This window comes from Manacus vitellinus, unplaced genomic scaffold (genome assembly GCF_001715985.3).
Source record: "Manacus vitellinus isolate BGI_N305 unplaced genomic scaffold, ASM171598v3 scaffold_15_pilon, whole genome shotgun sequence".
NCBI lineage: Eukaryota > Metazoa > Chordata > Aves > Passeriformes > Pipridae > Manacus > Manacus vitellinus.
In genome coordinates this window covers 17604833-17630106 of record NW_021939122.1, presented here as the reverse complement: position 1 = coordinate 17630106, position 25274 = coordinate 17604833, and the positions used below count along the sequence as shown (strand labels likewise).

The 25274-nt window shown below is 36.0% G+C and overlaps 1 protein-coding gene across 2 annotated transcripts in view; it reads right to left on the bottom strand.

Annotated features, from left to right (window-relative positions):
- Positions 1-451: 451 nt before the first annotated feature.
- ATRNL1 (attractin like 1) overlaps positions 452-25274 on the bottom strand; it is a 464278-nt gene continuing 439455 nt past the window's right edge. For both annotated transcript variants that reach the window (XM_029958554.1, XM_029958555.1), the window contains one exon: positions 452-1600. In XM_029958554.1, the coding sequence (XP_029814414.1) occupies positions 1476-1600 (125 nt within the window). In that variant the 3' untranslated portion in view covers positions 452-1475. The remainder of the gene's footprint in view (positions 1601-25274) is intronic.

The following is a 25274-nucleotide window of genomic DNA, read 5'->3' as shown; positions in this document are numbered from 1 at the left end:
ACCTCTGTATCACTCTCCTGTACTAGTATGGTGGCAAATTTGGAGTTGAGAAACTATACTTTCAACGACCTTGTACAAAACTACTAGTTTCATATTATACTGCTGTCAATGTGTAATGTGTAAATGAGAATATGACACATCTGCTACTTACCCCTTAACATTCTCTTGCTCTTTTATACATATTCATGAATTTTGAGTAAATAAAAAGACGGAGGGCCATTAAAGCTGTTCGCTGGGTTATCTGTTGTGGTTACTGAGCCCCCAAAAGACTAATGTCCTTTGGAAAGGAAACTCTTTCATCTGCTTCTTGTTGTTGAGTACTGACTGTGTGAGGTTCCATACTGGATGTTGGATTTGAGAACCACTGTTGGAAGCAACTTGGATTTCTAAGTATTTATTTAATTAATTAATTTATGTAATGGGTATGAAAGTGAGAAGATGAAATTCTGCATCTGGGGGGGGGGAAAAAATCCATACTACATTATAAAAACAAAGGCCAAAGTGCTGACTGGGATTCATTTCTCCTGCTTAGAGGTCAGGACAATATGTAGATACCAGCAAATTTCAATATTGAAATGGAAGCAGGTTGAATAACAGCAAGTTCAACTCTCCTTAGATTTGCAATCTTGGAGACTGCCTCATAAAAAAAAAAGGAAATTTTACTGCAGAAAAAGCTTTTCCATGCTCAATTAATTTTGCTAGTCAGTTAGCTGGCATAAAGGACCCTCTTTGTAAAATATATCATTCTGAATTCAGGACAAACCCTTAGGTACAGAGACATGAAAGCCCCCCATCACTCTGCTGCAGCACAGATTATGTATATGAGGTGTTTTCAGTGTAAAGAAAAACAATCATGAAATGCTCAAATTATTCTATTTTAATAGAATTATCTTTCAAATAGTAACATGTGGTGTTCTTGGGTTACACCTATGCTAAGTTCAAAAGCTGCCTATCTATTTCAGGCAATGATAAAAGAACAACTAAATCCAAATGATCCTTTTTAGTTCCTGCTTGCTGGAAAGAAATTTTCATGCTGATTACAAGGAAGGAACTGTACAATTCTCGTTGTTACATTAAGCTATACAAAAATTTCCTTTAGTTTTCTGGAATTTGCTCAGTTTTCAATTATACAATTTGCTTCTACATTACAAAACAATGTAAAGTTTTTCGTAGTTGTGTTCAAGGATTTTCTCTGCTCTGATATGTTCAGGATTAAGAATACTAGGTATTTTATTTAGTATTTTGTTGATACCAGGATCCACTCCTTTTATTAAAGCTCATCAAACATACTCACACCTTCCACAAGTTTGTTCTGCTTTGGGGTATAGCAGGCTGTGTGTCTAGAACAGAGCACAGTACCTCATATGTTCATTCATAGATTTGCCTCCATAAAAAACTGAGGCTGTAGTAGAGCTTTCAATGGAAGCCATTTAAAAAGAAAACATTACAGAATATACAACTGTACTTTTTGAATCTCAGACACAAGTTCCTTGACGTGTTGAAAGGTGATGTTTTCGATTTCTGACTCCTGAATTCTTATCTTTACAGTCCGCAGGCTTCTGTTGTGAAATGTCTATCAGTGCACTTGCAATTGCAAGACCTGTAAGATAAATAAAGGAAAAACAAAATTTAATGCTCAGCTTTCCTGAGAAGAATTCCAGAGCAGTGTGATGGTTCCTTTCATGCCAAGTTTTTGTACTTTCCCAGAAGTGATCAGTTTTATTTCAGAGTTAGATAAGAAGTTCTCACTTTCTGAAAGGCTACCTGGTGAAGAAACAGTGGAAGGAAAAAAGTGCAGTTAAGACACCAGACTGGAAATCAGGAGAACTGACTTCTATTTCAGTCTGTTATTGATTTGCTGTGTGATCTTAGCATGACCTCTCTTTATCACCATTTTCTTTGTTATATGGACCAGCGGTTCTCTGACAAAGATTTTCTCTTACTAAATGTTTGTGCATTGCATTTAGGAATGGATAAAACTATCCAAAAGTAAGAGAGAAATTGAGACTGCAGTTAGAACAAAATTGTATCCTTGAATATTTGCCTGTGCAATATATATGCCTCCCTAATTGGGGAATATTCAGAGGTTAGTATATACCATGAACAAAAGAAAAAGAATATATCTTTCCAGAAAGCACAGATTACTGAAAAGGCAGTGAAACATGATGATGTTGGCCTGGGTAAATTCTATATGTTGTCAACTCACCAAAACTCTTCTTTTTCAGATTCTGGTTAATTTGTTGATATGTCATGACCTTTTATTATCCTAATAGGGTATTACCAAGGGCATGGACAGGCATGCTTAGGAATCATAGAATATCCTGTTGAAAGGGACCCACGAGGATCACTAAGTCCAACTCCTGACCCTGAACAGGACAACCCCAAGAATCACACCATGTGCGTTGTCCAGATGCTTCTTGATCTCTGGCATCCTTGGTGCTGTGACCACTTCCTTGGGGAGCCTGTTTCAGTGCCCAACCACCCTAACCTTTTCCTAATCTCTAACCTAAACCGCCCCTGACACAACTTCATTCCCTCAGGTCCTGTAACTGGTCACCAGAGGGAACAGATCAATGTCTGCCCCTCCTCTTCTCCTCACAAGGAAGTAGTAACTGCAATGAGGTTTCCCTTCAGTCTCTTCTCCAGACTGAACAGACCAAGTGACCTCAGCTGCTCCTTGTTTGGCTTCCCCTTTATACCTAAGAAATTAGTAGGTTGAGAATTTATTCTTCCATTTGCTTGTTACTTCAGCCTTTCTAGAAATTACTGACTTCTGCAGATATCCTGTGATTAGAACGTGCTTAATACATGGCAGTTCTGAGTTTTTAAGTTCACGCAGCTGATATTGCAATCAAATGAATTAGGAGTATTCATGTTATTCAAATGTTGTACTGCAACAAAATCATGACATCTACATATACTCATAATGTAGGTGATGCTGCCCAATACATCTCGATTTCCAACTACTCTACAAGGAAATATTTGAAAATATTTTTCACCATGTCTAATAGGTTGTTATTCTCAAGCCAATATCAAACTCAATTTATGTATTACACAGAATCCAATTTTGCAATATTTTTCATGCAGTCTCTTGTCACGGTACTTTTCTACTAAGAAACTGTGCAAAAATTGTTTTTCACTTACAAGTGTTGCTACAGTTTTCTTTCTTAGTATATGCTATACAGTCAGATTTGGTTCAGGTTTCCAGTATCCTGAAAAAAATCTATGCTATTGCATCTGTAACACCACCTTTCTTAACTCACAAAAAAGTTGCAAGAATTAATTAATGTGCATACAGCTTTTCAAAAATGCATGGCACTGTAAAATGCTAAGTACAATTATCATTGATACTTTTCTAGATACGTAAGAGCCAAGATTAATCAAGTCATTTTTTCTCACATACACAGATATTTCCTGGCATGAGCTAGTGATGCTTTAAATTGGACTTTTGACAAATTAAATTTTTGAAATCATTGAGGCACCTTTAAAGTATTAGCAGTATCTGGTATTAGCAAATTCAGGGATAAAACCTAAATAACGTTTTAATGATTGCTTCTATGTAATCCCATCTTTAACATCTAGGCTTAGGGAGCATGCTAAACAGAAGGACAATTATTAGTAAAGATTTTCTACCTTTTGTAAGATATTTTAGAATATATTTGAAGTTTTTAGACTAACCTCCCTTGACATGACAATTAACAAAATGGAAGAACTATTTCTTTCAAATCTAACACTACATACTGGGATATACTGGCATGTTTATGGAGTTCCATTAAAATTGAGTCACTCCAGAAGATAATTTTTCAAATGTCACACAAATCATCTGATGAAATTCATTTATTATGTTCTCTACACCCCAGCATAGTTCCTTGTTATCAAAGCAATACAATTAACTGGGGGAACAATTCATTATTTCAGAGTGGCAGTCTAAAGGAATTTACCAAGTCAAGCATATGCAAAGACACTTCAAGCAAGCAGAATTTACATCAAAATATAACAGAAAAAATTGCTCTGACTTTAATATTCAATAAAAGAAAAAAAAAACAAAACAAAACATTCCCTTGATTTTACAGGTTTTTTATCTAAATAACAAATGTGAATACATTTATAGTCATTGAAGTTGGAACTGTAAATCGCAAAGTGATTTATATGTGTTACCTCAATTCCAAAGTTATTACATTTACCTGCCTTCTGTGAGGGCTGCTATTTAAATATCTTACCTAATATCCAAACTGGTATTTTCCAAATCAGTACATGATCTCTGGTTGCTTCTGACTCTTGAGTAATGTGGAGGAAAGGAACAATGGAATCAGTATGTATCCTACATGGAAAATCAACAGGTCGCCTTCACTAGGCTAATTTCTTGAAATCCAAGCCTAGCTGCAGAACCAGACCTATTTTTAAATTTAGTTTGTTTTTCTACTAAATGTTATAGAAATAACCTGACCTAGTTCTATGCAGATAAAACTATCTCTAGCTTGTTTTAAGGATATATATGCATAGATCATTAAGAAGTGATCCCAGTCAAATACATAAGTGGAAAGTATATTTTTGTAAGAGGTAATTGCATCCACAGTGAGAAAAATACCAGAGAAAGCAATATCTTTAGCAGAACTATTGTCTTTCCTAATGGAAGTTAAATGGTAACAGTTTATTCTCAGGAAGCATCTAATCATAAAATTACTGGTGTGTGAATTGTTTCTCTTTTTTTTTTTACAATAATGCAGAACCATTAATAAGTAGAGGAATAAAATACAGCATATCAAATGAGATTACCTCGAAAAGCGCATTCCCAATTTATATACAAACAGCACTTTAATTCTGCATTTGAACAAAAACATCTGAAAAAGTCATTCATTTTGAGATCCTCTCCTCCTAGTCTCTGTAAAAACAGGCAGCACTATATATTTTAATTTTGCAGCAAAACAGCTTCATTAGGCGTGAAAGGTTAATTGCAGGTTTAAGTGCAGTTCGGGGAGCAGTGCACGGGTCTGTGGTGAATAGCACAGTCTGCTAGAGGAAGGCTGAGTGCTATAAACTGTTTGCCCTGCTGAAATGTTTTACTACCTCATTTACTAACTGTCTTCTTTTACTGCTTGTATTTGTAGTTCTTCTAAACCTTTAATAGCTACAGTTTTATTTCACTGTAATCAGATTTAAATGGAAATACCCATGCTGGGATGTTTAAACATTTTTCCTCTGATTGTATACAGCTACAAAAAACCACCCCTTACATTGAAAAAGTTAGTCTTACATGCTGGTGTACATATTTAAAACCTTTTTTCCTCCTCTATTGTTCATTTTAATGAGAAATGCATTGAGTTCTTACTATCCCCTTTGTTAAAAGTGAGGGAACAAAGAATGACCTCAGATTCATGGTTAGGCAGGTAACTAGAAATGTTTTTCTCAATTGAATATGTATTATTCAGACATAACATTTGGATAGATGTCTTCATTTGATTAAATTTCTACACATGCCATTGTTATGCAGAATCAGAACATTCAGAAACCTGAAGACAATAAAATGAGTCAGGTAGATCAATTAGATTTGTTTGACATTTTAACCAAAATTATAGTCACTGCTTAAGGTGACTTTAAGCAATGAAAATAAAATGCCAGCTGCCATACAGAGACTTAAACAGAAAAGACTGGGTAAATGCTACACTATTAAAGTCATGGCTTCACCCTTCAGTGCCCAGAAGTCTTTGTGTTACTTCCATTTGTTTATTCTTTAAAGACATGTTACTGTACATGCTCACCTCACAGTGGACAGAGTCCTTTTATCATAAAGGATCTATTATTCAAAATCTTTCCATTGTAGAAGATGTAATGCCCATGGATATCTGTAGAAATGAATCTGAGCTGTTTGCAGATATACTAAGTGATAAGAATTACAGTCTGTGATGCCTCATGAAGGTGACCATAGCACACAGTAAAGCCAATGAAGATAATTTCTTGCTCATCAATAAAACTACCAGTTATTATGTGGGGAATTTTAATGAATTCTATAATTTATCAATATTTCAAGTCTATAAAAATACTGTTTTATAAATACACAATGTGTATTATATATGCACAACTGACCTTTGTATACAACCCCCTCAGTTAATAATGAAGTTTTGTATTATCTATTTCTTAATTTGATGAAGTAGATCACATTCACCACAACCTTTATGAATGCATACTAGGACTGCACACATTTATTCTTCTTAGAAACTAAATATGTTAATTATGATGTGTATAATAGTGGAGGAACATAAAATTCTAGATGATTGTTACTAGGCAAGTGTTTCTGAATACGCACTGAAAAAATTCTCTTAGTTTCTATAAGACATTGTGCTAGAAATAATCTTATTCAATTTAGTTTGGTAATATTTTCAAGATTTTCTGGTTCTTCCTGTACTTTTCCTGTGTTCTCAACCAAACTGTCTCCAAGCAGACCAACTTATGCTTAATTTTCATGACTGAAAAGGGCAACATGTCATTTGTGCTACATACTGCTTTGCTATAGTCAAGTCATGTTGGGAGATATCCAAAAGGTACATAAAATGGAACCAGAGTAAAACTTGGTATTCAAAAGCATGATCCACAAAACCTCCTGCTAAGCAAGTACAAACCTGATACTGAAGTGCCTACTTTCCAGGAGACAAATTAAGAGTCATCTGAAGTTCAAGACTGTACATGGCTAGAGGAACACAACAGATCTAAGTTCATTTCAGAGTCAGAAAACAGTAAAATCCGTCATGTGTATCCAAGTTTCCTGATCTGGCAGGTGTGCCTAGACAGTATCCAGAGATCGCAGACTTAGTCACAGAGAAAAATAATCATAAGCAACTGCCAAGAAGAATAAGTATCTTCATAACCTGTCATATTGAATGTTTTTGTATTTGAATTAGATTATTTTTAAAGGACAAGCTGACAGCACCTCAAAATCACAGCCTTTTTATGGGCTTCTCTTCCTGTTTGGTGCATGAATGTGTATTTTAAGTTGACACCACTCTTACTATAAGAAAGATATATTAAACAAACTAAACTAACTAGGATATTACTTTGGGGAAGTAACCCCATCATTTTTTTTCAGTGATAATTTTTGCTAGATGGGAAGACAGCCAAGAGGCCAGGAGGTATGTTTTTCTTTCCTTACGCATATAACTTAATTAAATAAGTAAAATATGAGACAGAGCTTAGACCATAACAACAATAAACTAAATAACAATTGTGTGGAATTAAATAGCCACACACTAGTAGAGGGAAGATGTCATGCTCCCTTTTATTATACCTTTGCTATTTAGTAATAAGAGCTATTTATAAGGGACTAAGAAATTCTTATTCCCAGAATAGACTTATAAATTACTTGCTGCCAGTTTGTGGGAAATACAGACTATAGAATAAAGTGCCTTTTAAGAAAGTTCAGCCTTTCCCAAACTTTCTCATTTTGAAAAGGAAATGGCCCTACATATTTGTGCTAAATACTTGTGTTCCAAGGGGCCAGTAGCAAATTTTTTTTAGTGTGCATTTAGGCAGTTCTCCTTCCCTTTCAGAGTGAGATATCTGTAGTTTAGTCTGTAATCCAGGTCTGTACAACATCTGGTGCCTTTAAACTATCCAGCCTGCCAGTGGTTAAGAGACAGCACGAGCTTTTTGGCATGTCTGAATATGGATGTGCAGGGTTTGACAATGCACTTTGGGATACCTCAAATAGAGTCCTGATGAACTGGACCTAGGGAGGAGCTGGAGACACTGTGGTAGTGGGATTGGGGCAATCTAATATTGATTAACTGAAGATTTTTTTCTCCCACTCTCTTTTCTCATCTCGAGCCCTCCTGAAACACAAAAATCATAGAATAATAAAATTGTTTAGATTGGAAAAGATCCTTAAGATCATCGAGTCCAAGCATTAGCCTAACACTGCCAAGTCGACCATAAACCATGTCCCTAAGTGCTACATATATGAATAAGTATTAAATACCTCCAGGATTGGTAATTTCACCACTTCCCTGTGCAGCCTCTTCCAAATCCTGACAACGTTTTTGGTGAAGAAGTTTTTCCTGATAGTCACTCTAAACCTCCCCTGGTGCAACTCGAGGCCAGTTCCTCTTGTCATATTGTTTGCTACTTAGGAGAAGACCCAATCTTGCTACACCCTCCTTTCAGTTAGTTGTAGAGCAATAAGGTCCCCCCTGAGCTTCCTTTTGTCCAGACTAAACACCCCCAGTTCCCTCAGCTGCTCCTTCACTGATTAATTTTAAAAGGAGCTAATGTGAGACTGTTGCATTTAGCTGGACTGAATTGTCAGACCTGTACTCCAATCCAACCTGTGCTCCTTGCCCAGGGAAGGCAGCACAGATGGAAGTAGAAATGCACTTACTCTAAGAAGGGGTAGAGGAAGACTGAGATCGTGTCTGACCCGAATTGGGAGAGGACCTCTCATCTGAAACTGCGTAAGAGATGATAGGCAGGGAACAGCAAGTCATGGCGGGTCTTGATGATGAATGATTATATTTGAGGCAAGGGAAAAAGGGTTTCAATGGACCTACTAGAAATTATTTCTTGATTAAAAATAAATAAATTAGAGAAAGATATGAAATAAACCTGACTAAAACAGTATTAGTTCAACGTGGCAGTAATGGAAAAGCAAGCTGCAGAGAAGCAGGGCGAGGGCTTTTGTTTTGAGATGCAGAGGGAAGACGGTGTTTTGGAGAAGCTTCAGCAATGGAAATCAGCAAGATGCACTTTGGTGGTGAGGAACACAAGGAATGACAGTTAAAGAATACTTAGGCAAGACTGGAGGAACAGGGAGGGGCAGTAGTGTCATGAATCAAGGGAAAACACTGGATTACAAATTAATAGGAAGAAATGTAAAATGCTGTGGGAATGAAAAATGACTACATAAAACTGGTCTTTAACCTAACCTGTTGGTGAAGGGTAACCCAAATCCAGGTGTATGGATTCCACTATTAAGACTTCCACTACAGACAAATGATTTCTACATGAAAGGAAGTCAATGCACTTTCTATAAATAAAGGGAGAAATTGAACTGCAGATACTTTCCCAAGATCTCTGACACTGTACATTGACAAAAAAAATCTTTAAATTGGAAGAGTAAAGAATACCTTAATCTATAATGCTTAAACAACATTACTAGGTATATTATCTATTTCTTGGACCCAAATACATTGGGGCTTTCTGGTTAAACTTGTCACAGACTAGTCCAGTGATAATATGACAGACTAAAGACTAAAAAAGGAGAAATAAAGAAAGAGATTTGTAGTTGACTACCAAGTCTGAAGATAAAACTTTCTTTTCAAAAGCTCTTATTTGACTCACTTTAGATATTACAATTGTCTTGGAAAATGGTTACAGTTAGACTAGTTTAGTAAGAGTTCCTAAAGCTGCAATACTTGTCAGAACTAAATTTCAATTAATAAAGCAGTCATCACATTTAGTCAGGAAATAAGCTTTCTCACACAATAGCAGAGCTAAGAGAATTAAAGCATTTCATGTTTTTATCTATGAAGATTTACCTTGTTACAAATGATCTATTGTTAAACTCTTATTTTATTCCATTACTGTAATTTTTGGCCCTTGGACCACATGTGGTCATTACAGAAATCTGAGATTACCCCTAAATATTCCATTATCTTTCTCAACACATCTAATTTTATACAAAATAATGGCAGATTTTTGTATGAATAATTGCATCCCATGAGACTTTCTCTACTCTGCATTTTTGAATATAAGTTGTGGAGACTCAAACAGGTGTAAAAATGTTTACATTTTTAGGAGGGGGGAAAAGCAAGTTTAGATGTTATATAATATTTTCAGAAACATCAATCAAGTGCATGAATGACGAATCAGCTATAGTTCACACAATATATGTTATTAGCAAAATTAGAATTTTGTTTTTAACTGAATGAATGATATTAAAAACACTTAAAAAGGAATATTGTAATTAGAATATGTGCAAACCTTATGCAGATTAATTCCTCGCTGCTCTGCCACTGCAGATTAAACATCATGTGTTAAAATGCAAGTAATTACACATTTTTCTATAATGGACAGTAATATTTGAAACATTTGGATTACATTTTCAGTTTGATTACATCTCCTTTCAATTGAATCATTTATCCATATGTTATGAAGAACATCTCTATTCTTGTGATGTTGTGCAGCCGTTTAATTTGTTTTCAAGAAAATCACTATAAACTAATTTGCTACTCTGCAAGAATTTGGTGAGATGCATTAATCATGCCAGAATCTAATTTGGTCTTCTAAACCTATTTCTTTAGAAGAGAAAAAAAGCCTACTTGGAGTAGTGCAGAAGCTCTATTTTCACTTACTTTCAGCGATACCTGATTTAATACAAACAAAATTATAATGGGTTTTGTTTAGAAGTCAGTATCAGAGTTGTGACCCATTGGAGGTTAGTTTATGAACCTCTCTGTAGTAATTAGACACATTTGGATTGCGGAAGTCTACTCAGCCTGGCCCACTCGAGGTTACTGGTATAACATTATTTTACTCTGTCTCAATCTCTTTTTATTTGGACTGTGGGTGCAAATCAGAGAAAAAATGAAGATATGAAAGCTGTAAAAAATTTGTGAGCTTGAGTTACAGCATTTTTAAAGCTTTTTATTTAAATCCATTCATGCAATTGGCTGCTTTAACCACTGTGATGAAAGCTAAAGCCTTACTACACATCATGAGTAGGATGAACACCTGTGGGACAGAGATTTATCGTCTGTATAAACAGAGCCTGATTGACCATTATTGCACTGCTGAACTATATTTCATGTAATTAAGTAATCAGAATATCTGCACATGTGTGTGTGTGTTTGTGTGCAGATCTGTCTATATCTGGGAAACTGAGAACACGTTGGAACACAACTGAGCAATCAGGAGAACAGTTAGAAGGAGAAAAGGAAGCAGTTTTCACTGGAGTTTGCTTCCCTCCAGAGGGGCCTTACTTGCAAGGGGTGATTTAAAGCAGACCTCTTTCTGTCTGTAGAGGAAATCTGGGGTGATAAACCTCACTAGGTGAAATTTAGTTTTTATGAATACCTCCCTGATGTTCCATCTGGGTGATAACAGATTTGCAGCTTTACTACTCTCCTCCTCAAGACAAAACACACCACCTTAAAGACAATAGGTTTAAGGGCCTGAAAGGGGCCAATTCTGCCCATGATGAAGATAAAAGAAGACTACTTACATTATCATTTACTTTTAAGGAAGAAGATTAGAACAATAGCCCTCAAAAATCCTTTTTTTCTCTCTTGCACCTTTATTTGCAGGTGCCAGCTTTTTTTTTTTTCACTGTCAAAAATTTTTTTTAAACCAGAAAGTATTGAAGATGTTCATATAAAGAAATTATTCACCAGAAATTCAGTAGGGTTGCAGGTTAACCAGTAGTAGGCATGATATTGAATTCTCATTTAAAAGTATTGCTTTTGAAGGTTGATTTGTCCATTTTTACCATACTGGTGCAATATATTGTCACTCTAACCACTGTTTTGCTGCTAATTTGTTTCTTGCCAAATAAAAATGCCAGTTTTCAGTATGCTGCTGATTTCCACAATTAGAGATTCAGAACATCCCCAGCTACATAGCCAGCAGTCACTCTGACAAAACAAACGATCTTGGGAGTGTAACACAGAATTAAGCCAACAGGACAGAAAGCGTGCCAAGAATTTTGAACCATATCACTAAAGTGACAACTTTAGGGTCCTCAGAATCTCTGACATAAGGGTATTTGTAGTATCAATTAATGTCTGAGACCAATGAAAAAGAAAAGAAAAGGAAAAAGAAAAAAAAAAGAAAAAATACACAAATTCCCTGCTGTCAATATTAGGGTGGCTCTGTCAGCAGAGCCAGCATCAGCTTATACAGAACATTGATTTTTATTAATTCCAGCAGAAAATCTTGGAAAATGCTGAGAAGTTGTCACCATAAAAAAAACATTTAAAGCCTGAAAGATTTTATACAAATTGCCCTACCAGAATTATGGTCAGCATTGAAGGAGAATAATTTTGAATGGGAATCCAGGTAAACTACCCAGCTACTCATTTATTCTTTACTGAATCTTCTATTTTACACTGAAAACATTATGTTATGACTATAACAGGCACAATGACAGACTTTTACCTGTCAAATTGTATGGAAATAGGATTCCATTTTAAACACTGACTATTCCTAATTGATTACATACACTTACTTGGTCCTGAACAGTCAATACAGATAAATATCAGCAAAATTATAGCAGAAGAGCACCATTTCTGTTTGTGTGACATATGCAGGTAGAGCAAATGCCTGAAACTGTGAGATAGTAATACAATGACTGGTATCACTGTAAATATATTACATGCCCTAGGCATGTGTCCTAGTTTGGAGAGGAAGAATTAGAAAACTGACAGTACATAGTCAGAGCTTGCTAGCTAGCTCTGTGTGTACTCAAAATCAACAAGTAGCACTCACTGTCCCATTCACCCATTAAATAAATTAAAATTTTTGAAAAAAACCCCAAAAACCAAAAAAACAGAACCAAAACCAATCCAACAAAAAACTCTATTCTGGTAAAAAGATTACCAAACTATAACTTCTGCCATTTAAAACATTTGTCTAAGTGCCCCTGGAAAAACCTGAGAAAGATTCTCCTGACACACCAAATTCAGGTTCCGTGTTTCTCCTTTTAGAAACAACATTCACCAGGGATACAGGAGCCACAAAATATTCCTCTCTTGAGATCAAATTTGGCATAAATCTCAGCCTGATTTGCACATCTCCTCTTAATACACCAAAATAAGATCTCTAACTCACAGCCTGTCAAACAGGACTCATGCTACTAAATGGATGTGAAAAATAAAGGTAGAAATCAAGTGAAAGATACAGTCCAGAAAATCTCACAAAGTCCATTTCTCAACAATGTGAGCTCCCTGAAGAGGCACTCAATGAAAATACATCATCAGATACTGAATAGTTACTGCAGCAGTGCATCCTCAGCACCAGTCATGCAAGTAAGAAATGGCAGGAATGAAACCACGGAGAAGATGTGTTAAGAGATATATATTGCTTGGAGTTTCCCAGTGTCAGGATGGTTCTTTGAGACAACGGACAAAATTCAGAGCAATTCTGTGCATTGTTCTTACCGAAATTTTCATTAAAACCTGATGTGCCATATAAAGCATCTCAGTGTCTTTGTATTCCAGGATGTGATTAGGAGGTAGTTTTCATTTATGCATTTTCAAAAAGCTTTTATTACGTGATGAAGGAGAAACAAACCTTCAGTAGGACATTAGAACTCCCTCACTGCAATTTTGCTAAATCTCCTGTCTGTTTTTTAAAAGCAGAAATTGCATGGAGTCTTCTATTTTCTATTTAACTGCTGGCCTTCACCCCCCCTATTTTTTCCCATATGCTTTTTGATCACATGTGAAAAACTTAGCTTCACTTCCCTTATTTCCTGATTTTCTATATTTCAATTATACTTTAATGGCTATATATACAGTGATAATGATACAAGAGTGCTATGAATGAAATCTGTTTTGTACTATCCCAGCTTCTGAGAACTGCTACAATTTGAGTTGCTTTCTTCTGTAGCCCCTGAAGTGCCTTCTCTAATATAATAACATAATAATATAATAATATAATAAACCCTGAATCTGCTCTCCCTTTCAAATGCAATCCAGCATTCTGTTTCCCATAATGCTGCTACATTATGATTTGCAACTATAAATAATTATCCTAAGTTATAAAGATATAATATAAAACTTTAAAGCAATATCATTAGACACCATACACTTGAGACTCTGAAGCTGCCATAAGCAAACATTGATTTTCATAAAGAATAGAAAAGAATGTGATAATGAAAAGCATAGTTCCTTGCTGCAATTTTGGGTGCAAAAAATGAAAAAAGCAGGAAAACAGTGGCAAACTACACCTCGTTTCTGAAAGGTGGGACACCACATTTTATGACATTTATCTTAAAATGTAGGGGGAAAAATTGGACTTGGCAACGCTTAAAGTTCAGGAATATAAGGTATTATGCCCCAAAAGGGGAAGAGTTAGAGACAAGAGGGATTGATATAAACCTCTGTAAGGCCTGTGTCCAGATGTGTGACACTGTGAGTTGATTTTTGTTTGTTCTATCTTGTCTGGACAAGCATTCAATATAACGACAGTGGAATATATAGGATTCCTGCCTTTTTCCTACACTACTTTCCAATGTCTTCCTTCCATATAGCCCTTCATTTTCCATTTTTATTTTTGCTCCTTCTTCTTCTGTTAAGCTTCAGCCACCACATTATTTAATTGCCTTTATAAAGTACTTAGTACATAGACTTCCATTAATCAGGAATTCTCTTTGTGAATCTGATGTTAGTTACTAAGACTACTCTAATTCCCTTCTACTGTCTTTCATCATTTTGGATTGTACTAGTGTGAGAAGATGATGGTATGGTAGGTTTTAAAGGCTGCAAACATCCTAATAATCATTTAAATATTTGTCCTTCTCCTGATTTCGCATTTCAGTGAGCAATTCTTTTCCAGGAAAAATACACACATCCACTATTACAAAGAGAGATAAAAATAACTGTTCAACACTTGAACTACGACCTAACTATTTCTTTAAGAGGAATGAAATAGATTGTGAACAATCTAAATACAGCCAGCTTTATTTCATCATTTGATTCCCACATGTGCCTTAAGAACAATATTTCCATTTGAGATTTTAAAAGCCGTGTGCTAACTAGTGCACATTTTTCATGCAACTTTTCATCTTTGATGTGTTTAACAGTGCTTTCAATACTCCTGCTGCAAAAGGGACAAAAATGTGTTTTTCTCACTGGGATGGCCTCAAGGATACAGCTATCCTTTGGGACAGTGAAAACTGTGCATGAAGCTGCTTAATGTCCACAGAGGCTGAGGCAGTGGGGTTTAAGTCCTCTCCAGATCCACTGGGGTGGATTTCAAAGGGAGGGAAGTAGGGCCAGGAGGCTCTGGCAAGAACAAACAGCTTTTAGGGTGAGGTATGTCTGTGCTGTTCTCCGCTGAAGCTGCATATGCTCAGTAATTCCCAAAACTAGGTGCTTCCCCTGGGATGAAGTGATGATGGAGTCTTCACATTTTCATGTGGCTTCAGTCACAGGAGACCAACATTTTACATGGGCAGATAGTGATAGGACAAGGGGTAATGGTTTTAAACTAAATGAGATTTAGATCCAGACATGAGATTTTTTTAGTGGGAAAAAAATCCTTAATCATATATGAGCCTGTTAAGAGATCAAAATTGAAGGTCTGATTTTAACAAGCTGATTTTTCACACTTTGCCCCCCTCTCAAAAGACTAGCTCTTTCAAGTCCTATTTTAGAGCTTTCATTTACAAATTCAATGTTTACTGACCTTTTCATACTGGTTTAAATATGAAGACAAGAGATGTGTCCAGGGAAGAAAAATTGTATTAAAATCCTGAGCTTGTTATCTCCAAATTGCTACAAACAAATTAACTAATGCATGCTAATATAGTGTTTAGATAGTTTGCCTAGGTCTAGTGCAATGACTATGTTTCCTAATGCCATCATTGAATGAGAGATGGGCTTGCATCACACAGTAGCCAGGACAGTTCTCCTTAGAACATAATGTGCTTAACACTTGTGTATTCCTCATTGAAAATAATGTAAGACTATTTAGAGTACTGACATTATTTGCAGAAGACATATTTTGAAATCAAGGTATGTTTTGAGTTACTGAAATATTGCAATATTAAGCAAAACCAGAATGGATTGGTTTGGGGCAGGTGGATGAGAATGAAGCTACAGACATTTCACCTAGAATGACTACTGTGTTCTGCATAAACTTCATGGGCGTTGACCCCTCACAGCAACTTCTCAGGGGGAAATAGCACAGAAAGTACTTGAGTTAGTGGAAAATTCTGCCCCCTCCCCAGAACTGTCCACAACCTCCATCCTCCTTTAAGGAAAAATGTGACAGACCAAAGAGAAGCCTGTGGGTTTCCCAGAAGATCACACTCCATGGACACTCAACTGGCATGTCCAGTTCCAGTGCTCACAGGCTAAGTTATGTACATATTTGTACACCTCTCAGTGTAATGAAGTCTCTGACATAATGAGGACTCTGAAAGCCTTGAGAATATAAGTAATAATAAAAAAACTCCAGTCATAAATAGAAATCAAACTGGTAGCATCACAGGTATTAGTGGAGTTTTGTAATGACCACAAGGAAGTTGGTACAATATCATTGGCATGATGTATACTGAACCAGCTTGGAAAAAGTAATCTGGAAAAAAAGCAGTTATAATGACTGAACCTTTATTCCACATATGAAAATGCTTCTGATACTGACAAAAGGAGGTAAAATATTTATCATTCTAGGATCGCAGAGGACACACCAACAATATTAAGTCATGAGAGATTTTATTTGTGAATTAGCATTGTTTTCTGTCCCTTGTGTCACCACAATGATAAATGCTTTCCTTTGTGTAGGAAAGAAAGACACTGGCTGTTCATTACACATATATTCATGCCACAAGTTTTTGAGATGTTTGGTTAAATTCTCATTAATACCAATGTTTGTATTAAAGGTGCTAATAAGCATTTGGGGTCGGGGAGGCGTGTTGCTTGGTGTTTATTCCTCTTCCACAGTTTTATTCGAGAGTCTCCTTCATGATATTTTATTTTCTAGGGCAGATGAAACAAGATTCGGTTATCAGAGTTCTTAGGATAACTGTTGGGAATATTGCAGAAGCACAATGTGATCAAAGTGGATGGAAAAGCAATCCCCAAATGACTGAGGGCAAAACTGTGCCAGTCCCAGAATTACAGAAAGAGCTGATGTGTATGAGACATATTAAACAGTTGCATTTGAATTTTTAATACAGAAAATAAATGTCACAGCATTTTCATGAAGAATCTATTAGTCTTGAATGCAGCTCATCTGCTACTCCTTGCTGTGGATTATACCATTTACTTTTTATCCACCTTTAACTCCTGATGAACACTCAAGCAATTGCAATGTCTGATAGGAGTTATGGACTTTTTCATATTTTCATATTTTTCTAACATTTTATGTTTTCAAAGGCTAGCACAGAGCCTTCCAGTGATCACATGAGAGTTAACATACTCTGTTGCCAACATTTTCAAATGCAAACAATACCTCCTGGTCTGGGCAATTCAGGATGAATATGGTGCATGACTGTGCCATCTAATGTGACTCAGCTTTGAGAGCTTCAGGGCTTGGCTCTGCCTTTGGTGCCCTAAGTACACAGGGCTGAATTTTTTTAGACAGTAAATACTGAATGTGTAAATAAATGTATAACTAGTAATCTGATTTCCAAAGATATATGAGCGTGACCCCCCAGAAAGGATTATTTTTAAATGGTATAATTCTGTGCATGCTCTGAGTGCTGAGCAAAAATTCCTAGAGCGCAGCCAATTTTATTGCACAGATTTCAATTCCTAGGTTGGATGCACTTAAGAATAGTATTTAAAATCACACAGAAATGTATTCTATGTATGTTACATCTTACAGCATGCATGGATAGAATGGCTCTTCAGAATAGCATGACTGGTTTTCATTTTCTTTTGGAGTGCAATTGCTATTACTGTTACTCAGCCATCTCCCTGTAACCTCCATCAGCCCCCATCAGGGATAAAATATCCACTGTGTTGTGTGTAATATGTGAGCACTGCAGCAAAGAGTTTTAAACAACTTTTCACTTCCCTTAAATGTTCATGTTAATAGAAACATACTTTCAGACCTCCTTAACACACAGGCTTTTAAATTCAGGCTGAACATGAAAATTTAGCTGGACTTTTCTTTTATGTAATAGCCTACCAAGCAATAAAAGTTCTGCAAATCACTACTGGCTCTCAGTTACACTGTGTAGTTCAGAGGCTTCAGATGATATTTCTGACATCCTGTTACACGGCTACTTTCAAGTAGCCCTTTGTGAATAGCTCTATTAATGATGTATAAGAAAGAACAAAATCTACCTTACTCCTGCCTATCTACATTGGTCTTGCAGTTCTAACACAAGCAAAAAAAATACTGTTTTATATCAAAAACTGTCAATATAAATGCTTCATAAATCTACGAAGCAATAGGACTGCATTAATCAACTTTGGGGTTTTTTTTGAGAGAGAACTGGGTTAAATTATTCTGAAAACTAGTATATGAATAAGCCACAAAATTCAATTACTTGAACTAGCACAAATTTTCCAGGAAACTTTTAGGACACACACAAACAAACTTTTGTGTAGAAAATCACATGTACAGATATTACAACCAAAAGAAGTTTCCAGATTTTGATAGATTTCAGGCTGGATGTGTCAAAAGATAAGCCCTGATGCTGGCAGGCAGTCTCCCTTGAAAATTTAGATTCCATTTACAGAGATCTTCAGGTAAACCAATTTCTACTTTCACCTCTGCCTCCAAATGCTGGTCTCAAAGGACTTCATTTCAGCCAAGACCTGTCAAAGCCCCCAAATGCTTTTATTACTGAATTCATTCTGTATGTTCTTTCAGCTGTGTTAAAATAATAAATTCACAACTAATTGTTTTTTGCAAGGGGAGAGAACTGCTTGAACTCATCTCTAATTTCATTATTTCAGCATGTAAATTATTTTTTTTTACATATTTAAAATTGTAGTTTGAAGTCTTTGCTTTCTATGCCCTTTATGGAGTTTAAAATAGCAACAGGTTCAGAGAAGTTGTAATTAAAAATCATTCTCAGTAGAATGACTATGAGACACCAGGGGTATACTCCAGTCACTGCATCATTAATATTAATGGTAATTCACTCACAAACATCCAGCACAGACTAGGTGCCCTGGTGATCTTAATTGGTGCTATGAAATAATAAAATGATTTTTTACATTCTGGTGTACATGGGGGGAAATTCAGGACATTTCTAAAATTTCTTCTGAGAGGTGATTTTCTACACTTTTTGTCAAAATCAAGGGAGGGTAATACTCAAAAGCCATAGTGATAGATTAAGAAGGCAACACTGGTTATTTCACCCAAAAAGAGTCTTTTAAAATTGTGTGTGTAGAAAAGGAGCTTAGTTTGGATGAAGTAGTTGCAAGAACACCTTAATGGGGGACAAGAAAGCAATTAACAATGAAAAGTCACTGATGCAAAAGATAGTCCTAGAGATTAAAATCTTATTGAAACAAATGCTTCTCCATTTGATCATAATGAATTGAGATGAAAGATCTGCAAAACCAGTTCACTGAACACATGAGAAGAAAATAATAATTTGTTACCCAATTATAGCACAAAGCTTTCTGCCCAACATACTGCTCTACAGCATTAGTTAAATAGAAATAATCTGAATAACAATAGGAGAATTAGGCATAATATTATTTGAAACTGTGACGTGATAATTATAAAAATATATACAGATATATCAGTTTTTACAGGACGTTTAAAACACAGAAAGAATATGCTTTCTCCTAAATGGATAAACAACATATTCAGGGGAACAGAGATGAAATGGGCATAGCAGGGAGAGATGAAGCTAATAGGGCAGGGAAAAAAGGGGCAGTGGTGGAGCTAAGCTGAGCATGGGGCAACTGGGAAATAGTCTGAAATGAGATAAATTGCAGAGACAGAACTGTGAAAGACAGAGAGAGAACATTAAGAAGCAAAGATTGAGAGAAGTACATTACATGTGCGGGAACAGATTGCTTACATTAGAGAAATCCATCAGATCAAGGTAGATTGGGTTTTTGTAATGGGGACAAAGATCTCATATTCATCCCATCTGCCTTTAGGCACTTATCTGAGATATCCAAATCTGGAAGCTATCCTGTCAGATTTGAAAAATCAGCAGAGATTCATGTCCAAAGAGGAATCAAGACTCTAGGTGGGCTGAAATGCCCTTTGACAGAAGTGTTAAGAAAGAAATGTAAGCAATCACATTAGTAACACATCTGAAATAGTATGCACAGATGATGTGAAACCTTTGGATTATATGGAACTACTATAAAAGAGATTAAAGCAGGGAAAACCAAACAAAAATATCTGGAAAACCAGGTGTCACGGGAATTGCTATTGAATGGTTTTTTCCTTACAATGCCCCCAAACAGGTCCCATGCTCTTCAGTTCTTGCCTTTTGTGGGAAAATGTGGCAATGACAGAGGTGGGCACAACAGAACAGTCAGCAGTGGTGAGGATGGCATTTGTAGCAAAAAATTATAAAGTTACATATCTGGGACAATAATATGGGATATACCAAAACCAGAGCAATGGCTTCAGAAAGGCTCTCCAATTCATAAGTCAGGGAAGAGGAAGGGATTTGATTACATTTTGGAAGCTACAAAGGTTCTTTCACCCTTTCAGGAAGACAGATTTAACACACAGGTTTAAACCCTGAACTCACGAAGCTTAAAGGAGGTGAACTTAAAGGAACTTCGATAAACAAATCATCAGAGTAAGTAAGTCAATGATTCACATTTAAACTCTCTTAAAAAAAAGGAATCAAGCAGATAACCTGGAAGGTCAACAGACTTGGAGGCAGATCACCAGAAGGGCCCACATGAGAGAAAGGCACTGAAAGGAACGTACGTAGGTGGGAGTAACTACAAAAATGCTAAAACACCTTATTAAAATCAGTTTATATATACAAGTATATATATACATATACAGAGTTTTTCCAATTGAACATATTTCACAATAAAGTCCTCAAAATTTATTCTGTCAACATCAGCAACTAAAGAAGAAGAAAAAATATTTCAGTATTTTCAGGAAGAAACAAATTATTTGAAAATATGGATTTCTTCACTGTCTAGTAAATAAAATAATTTTAGCAAATGAAAACAAACTAGTGAAATAAGCCTCTAGATGAGAAAAACAAAATTGAAATCATCAAACTGTCATTATATTTTAGGTTTGTCAATCTGTAAACAACGAACACAAATCTCATATGAAATTAAGCTGCAAATATCATATTTTTTCACATCACCATCTACTTGCATTTCAGTCACAAAAACTTCAAAGCAACTCAGTTGCATATTCCCACTGTAACTATGGTTTCTAATACTCCTAGTGATGTGCTGAAAGCTGTATGCAATTAGGCCTGATGAGCCTTGTTCCTTAATAGAAACAAACCCAATGTTTGAAACTTAAGTATGAAGAGGGCAAAAGGAAGCAGAAAATGTACTGCCCTACAGAAAGTTCTTCCTAGATTTGGAATTATGGACAAAAGCTTATATGCATCAAAAGATGTGAAAAAAAGTTGCAATTCTTGTTTGAAAGAAAAAAGAAATTGGTCTGCAGCCCTTCAGAAATACTTTACCTTATTGCGTGTTCTGCTTTTAAAAAATCCCTGTTCTCCATGCCAGGAATGTACAAACCCTGTACAGGAACCAGACAGCAAACATATAGTCGGACACTGTGGTTCTTACTGAGATAATGAAATTATGTTTTAGACATTTTCTGCATGACTAATCTCTCTTGATTGCATTTTGAAGCTTTTCAGAGAATGTTTAATTATGGATGCACAGGGCCTTCTCTTTGTGGTTCTGCTGTCTCTGGTACAGAAGGATCGCTGGACTTCGGTGCACAACTTCCACTGTTTACACTCATCCTTATTAGATCACTCCTAGTCTTCCTTTGGAGACGTGATAGTTACAGAGAACCTCCATGCTGGGCTCAGCAGCCTGTGGAGGCACCACCAGGTGGGCTCTGCTTCCTGCCCTTGAAAGGGAGCTTTGAGGGGAGCTGGTGCTGTCCCAGAACAACAGCTGCCCCCCTGTCTGCCACATCAAACACGGAAGAGAATTTGGTTTTCAGTGCTGAAGGAAAGGACAGATCTGCGTAGATTCCCTGTTGAACTTTGACTCACAAAATGTTCCTCTTGATTTATAAAATATTCCTCATAAGGTTGAGCTCTTCCTGGAGCTATGTACACATGTGCTTCCCCTCATATCAGTGCATCCACCACATACTTAAACTTCCACGCAGGCGTCTTGACCAGAACCTTACAGACACCCATCCTGTCAATGGGGATGGCTCTATATCCCTTAATGCAAGGATCTAGTAATATTCTCAGGAGATTCATGTGATTTTTTTTCCCTTCCCTACAGTTGTCTTCCACAAAAATATTTATGGAAAGAAAAGATCTACCCGCAGGTTTCAGGACACTTCACATCAGAACTGCAGAATGGCTCTGCAACCGTGCCACAAAACATTCTCTTTGCAAATCTCTTTCACATTCTGAGGCTAACACCTGTAGCATCTAGATCAGAGATGCACAACAAGGATCTGAAGCTCTTTAGAAAATCTGACTGACAGGAAATCAATATTACAAACATACCCATAACGAGGGATCCATTACTGTTACAATATATAAAACAGTACTGTGCTACTTAGCAAACACTTGCAAAGTATGTGTCAGCAGTGGGAAATCCTTTTTTCAACTCGCTGGGAATATACAGTGACACAATATCCCTGAAACTGGAAAATATTGTAAACAAACCCATATGCTCACAACCTTAAACAGAGTTATCCACCACAGTATATTCTTCTGTGATTTGGTTCCATTATGGCAAGGTTTACTTTAGTCTTTAATCTGATCATGCATACCCCTAACTATTCAAACTATAATTATAAATATAAAATTGTTTTGCCTTCTACAAAAAATGTGCTTTGGAGAGACCAAAACAGAAATTAAATGCATATAAAACAATAGAATTATTTCAATGGCACTAATTGCAAAATAATTTTTAAAAGCATCTTTTGATGGAATAATTGTTTTAATTATACAGTATACTTAGGTTTGCCAACTATAAACACTTCAGCTTTTAGAGTTAAGATAATTTCATGTATACTGTTTTGCCACACTTTATTTCAGAGCATAAATAAACTAGAATACAAATCACTGTAAAAGGACATCCAAACAAAACAGAAGGAAAAGTAGGGATCTCTCTACAAATAAGAGAATTCTATCATAGTATATTAGTATAATATAATGGGTATGGCTAAATGCAAATAAGTAATTCATTAGTTGCCTGGGAGAAACCTTTATATTGTGGCAGTAATAGGGAAGTCCAAACTTTAGGTCATTCCAAAACAGTATCTGCCCATGGAGGGCTCTGAGCAGAGATCAGCAATTTCCCTCTCACTGCAAGACTGCACTAGGGTGGGTCTTCTGGCACAGGGGTTTCCAAGTGGAAGTCTTTGCAAAGGACAAGGTTCCTGTGATTGCCTGCCTTAAACTCACAGATCTGTAGATGGTTCATTTCAAAACCAAAATGAGATGCTTCTTGACTGCACACTGTGGTAGACCATAAATTCACCATGGTACATTATCCACCATCTCAAGAAAAAATAAATGCAATAATTCTTATCCACATGGCAGCAACTTTCCACTGGGTTGGTCTTGAAGCTTTCTTTGAGAGTAAGACTCCTAGAAAAGGTGTTAAAAATCAAATACCATTGTAAGGAAGATTTATCCCCCAAAAATTACCATTAAAGGTAATTAAACGATATTCCCGGACAACCCCCTCAAATTTGCTATTGTTTTTATTATAAAGTGGGTACAGACATAGTAAATGTTTTGTGACATTCGGTAGGAAGGGGAGGAGAGAGATTTGTGATACAGAATGGATGTGAAAAGGAGATGTTAGTGAGGCATTGCACATGTAGACAAGTTCTGGCAGAATTGCAAACATTTCTACAGCTATAAAACACTCAAATCTCTTCTCAGTTTAAAAATATGCCTGCAAACAAGAACTTTATATCATTCTGTGAAACAATGACAGTAACAACTGCTTGTACTCTGACTCCCTGCAAAAGCTGCACACACAGCAGTGAGGGGGTCCCTTCTTCAGTAAAACCCACAGTATTACTCTCATGAAATTTCAGAATTATTGGTCCTTCGCTAGACAAAGAAAAATCCTTCCATGCACTGACTCCAAATCAGTGTAAATAGAGCAAAACCAGAAGAACTGCTTGGCAGGAGTTTAAGTAGTCTCTTATCTCTACACTGTACTTTCACTTGTACTGCACCTCAGTACATGCACAAGACTTGTGTTGGTCTTGCTCTCACCTTGTAATCCACAATTAAACTGGTTGAAGGATGCCAGAAACTAATATATCTGTTTAAACTTTTCCACCTGGTAATTGCACGTCAATTTTTTGTAGCTTAAAATTTAATCTCATTGAGGGTTTTTTTGTTTGTTTGGGTTTTTTTTTATTTTGGTTTGGTTTGTGTTTTGTTGGTTGGTTTTTGGAGGTTTTGTTTTTGTTGGTTGGTTGTTTTTTTGTGAGAAAAGTTATTTTAAATAGCATTAGTGATTAATTCATATTTTCAACACACTGAATCTCCATACTGCCCTTCAAATTTGCTCCATTATGAGAAACATATTTTATTATGAAAGATAATGTTGAAGCCTTCAGAAGAGCTGTGTGTCATATCTTCAGCTGGTTTTAATGGATGCTCTCTACTACAGACAATGGGTTAATTGAAAATTTGGCTAGCTGGGGTTCTGGTTCTCCTTCTGCCTAGCTAGCAAACTACTTAAGCCCTAATTGATGTTATTTGCAGTATGTAGGTATTAGAACTACATATACACATATATATTGATTTATTTCTGCAATTTTTAAGACCAAACTTACTCTCTTTTACCTCTTTTTTAAAGGATTATCATCTCAGAGAATTTTTGCTCCTCAGCTTTTTCACTTTCTTTCCATTGTTTGTCAAATATTCTTTTTCTCAAATATATTATGTAACACAGGTCAAAACCATGCAACAAAAATGTTTGAAAATAGAAAATATCATCAGGTTGATACAACCTCTGCATAGACAGAGGCATCTGATCATTATGGGGTGCATTTTCATCACTAACAAAAGTTTATTGGCTGTATCTTTAAAACTGACAGTGTCTTTCAGGATCTATCAAATGTATCATAACATAAGCTATCAAAATAAATAAAATATAAAGCGCATACTTCTTATGGACATAATTTCCAAGCACATAAACTTTTATCTTACTTTTGAAAAAATGTCAAATCACTTGGAGCAGCACTTAAAATAAAAAAATATGATTTATGGAAAAGGCTTCTTTTACAGGCTCTGAGAACTATATAAAAGTCCTTCAAACAGCAAACCTACCAGAACTTTTAATACAGGAAGTTATAAAACAGGTTACAGCTGAAAGCGGGTAAGACAGAATCATGGTCCCTGCACTCAGTCAAATGTATCTGCATCTAGTAAATAGCTCAAAGAACTGAGTATGTTACAGCTGACAAAAGATTCGTGC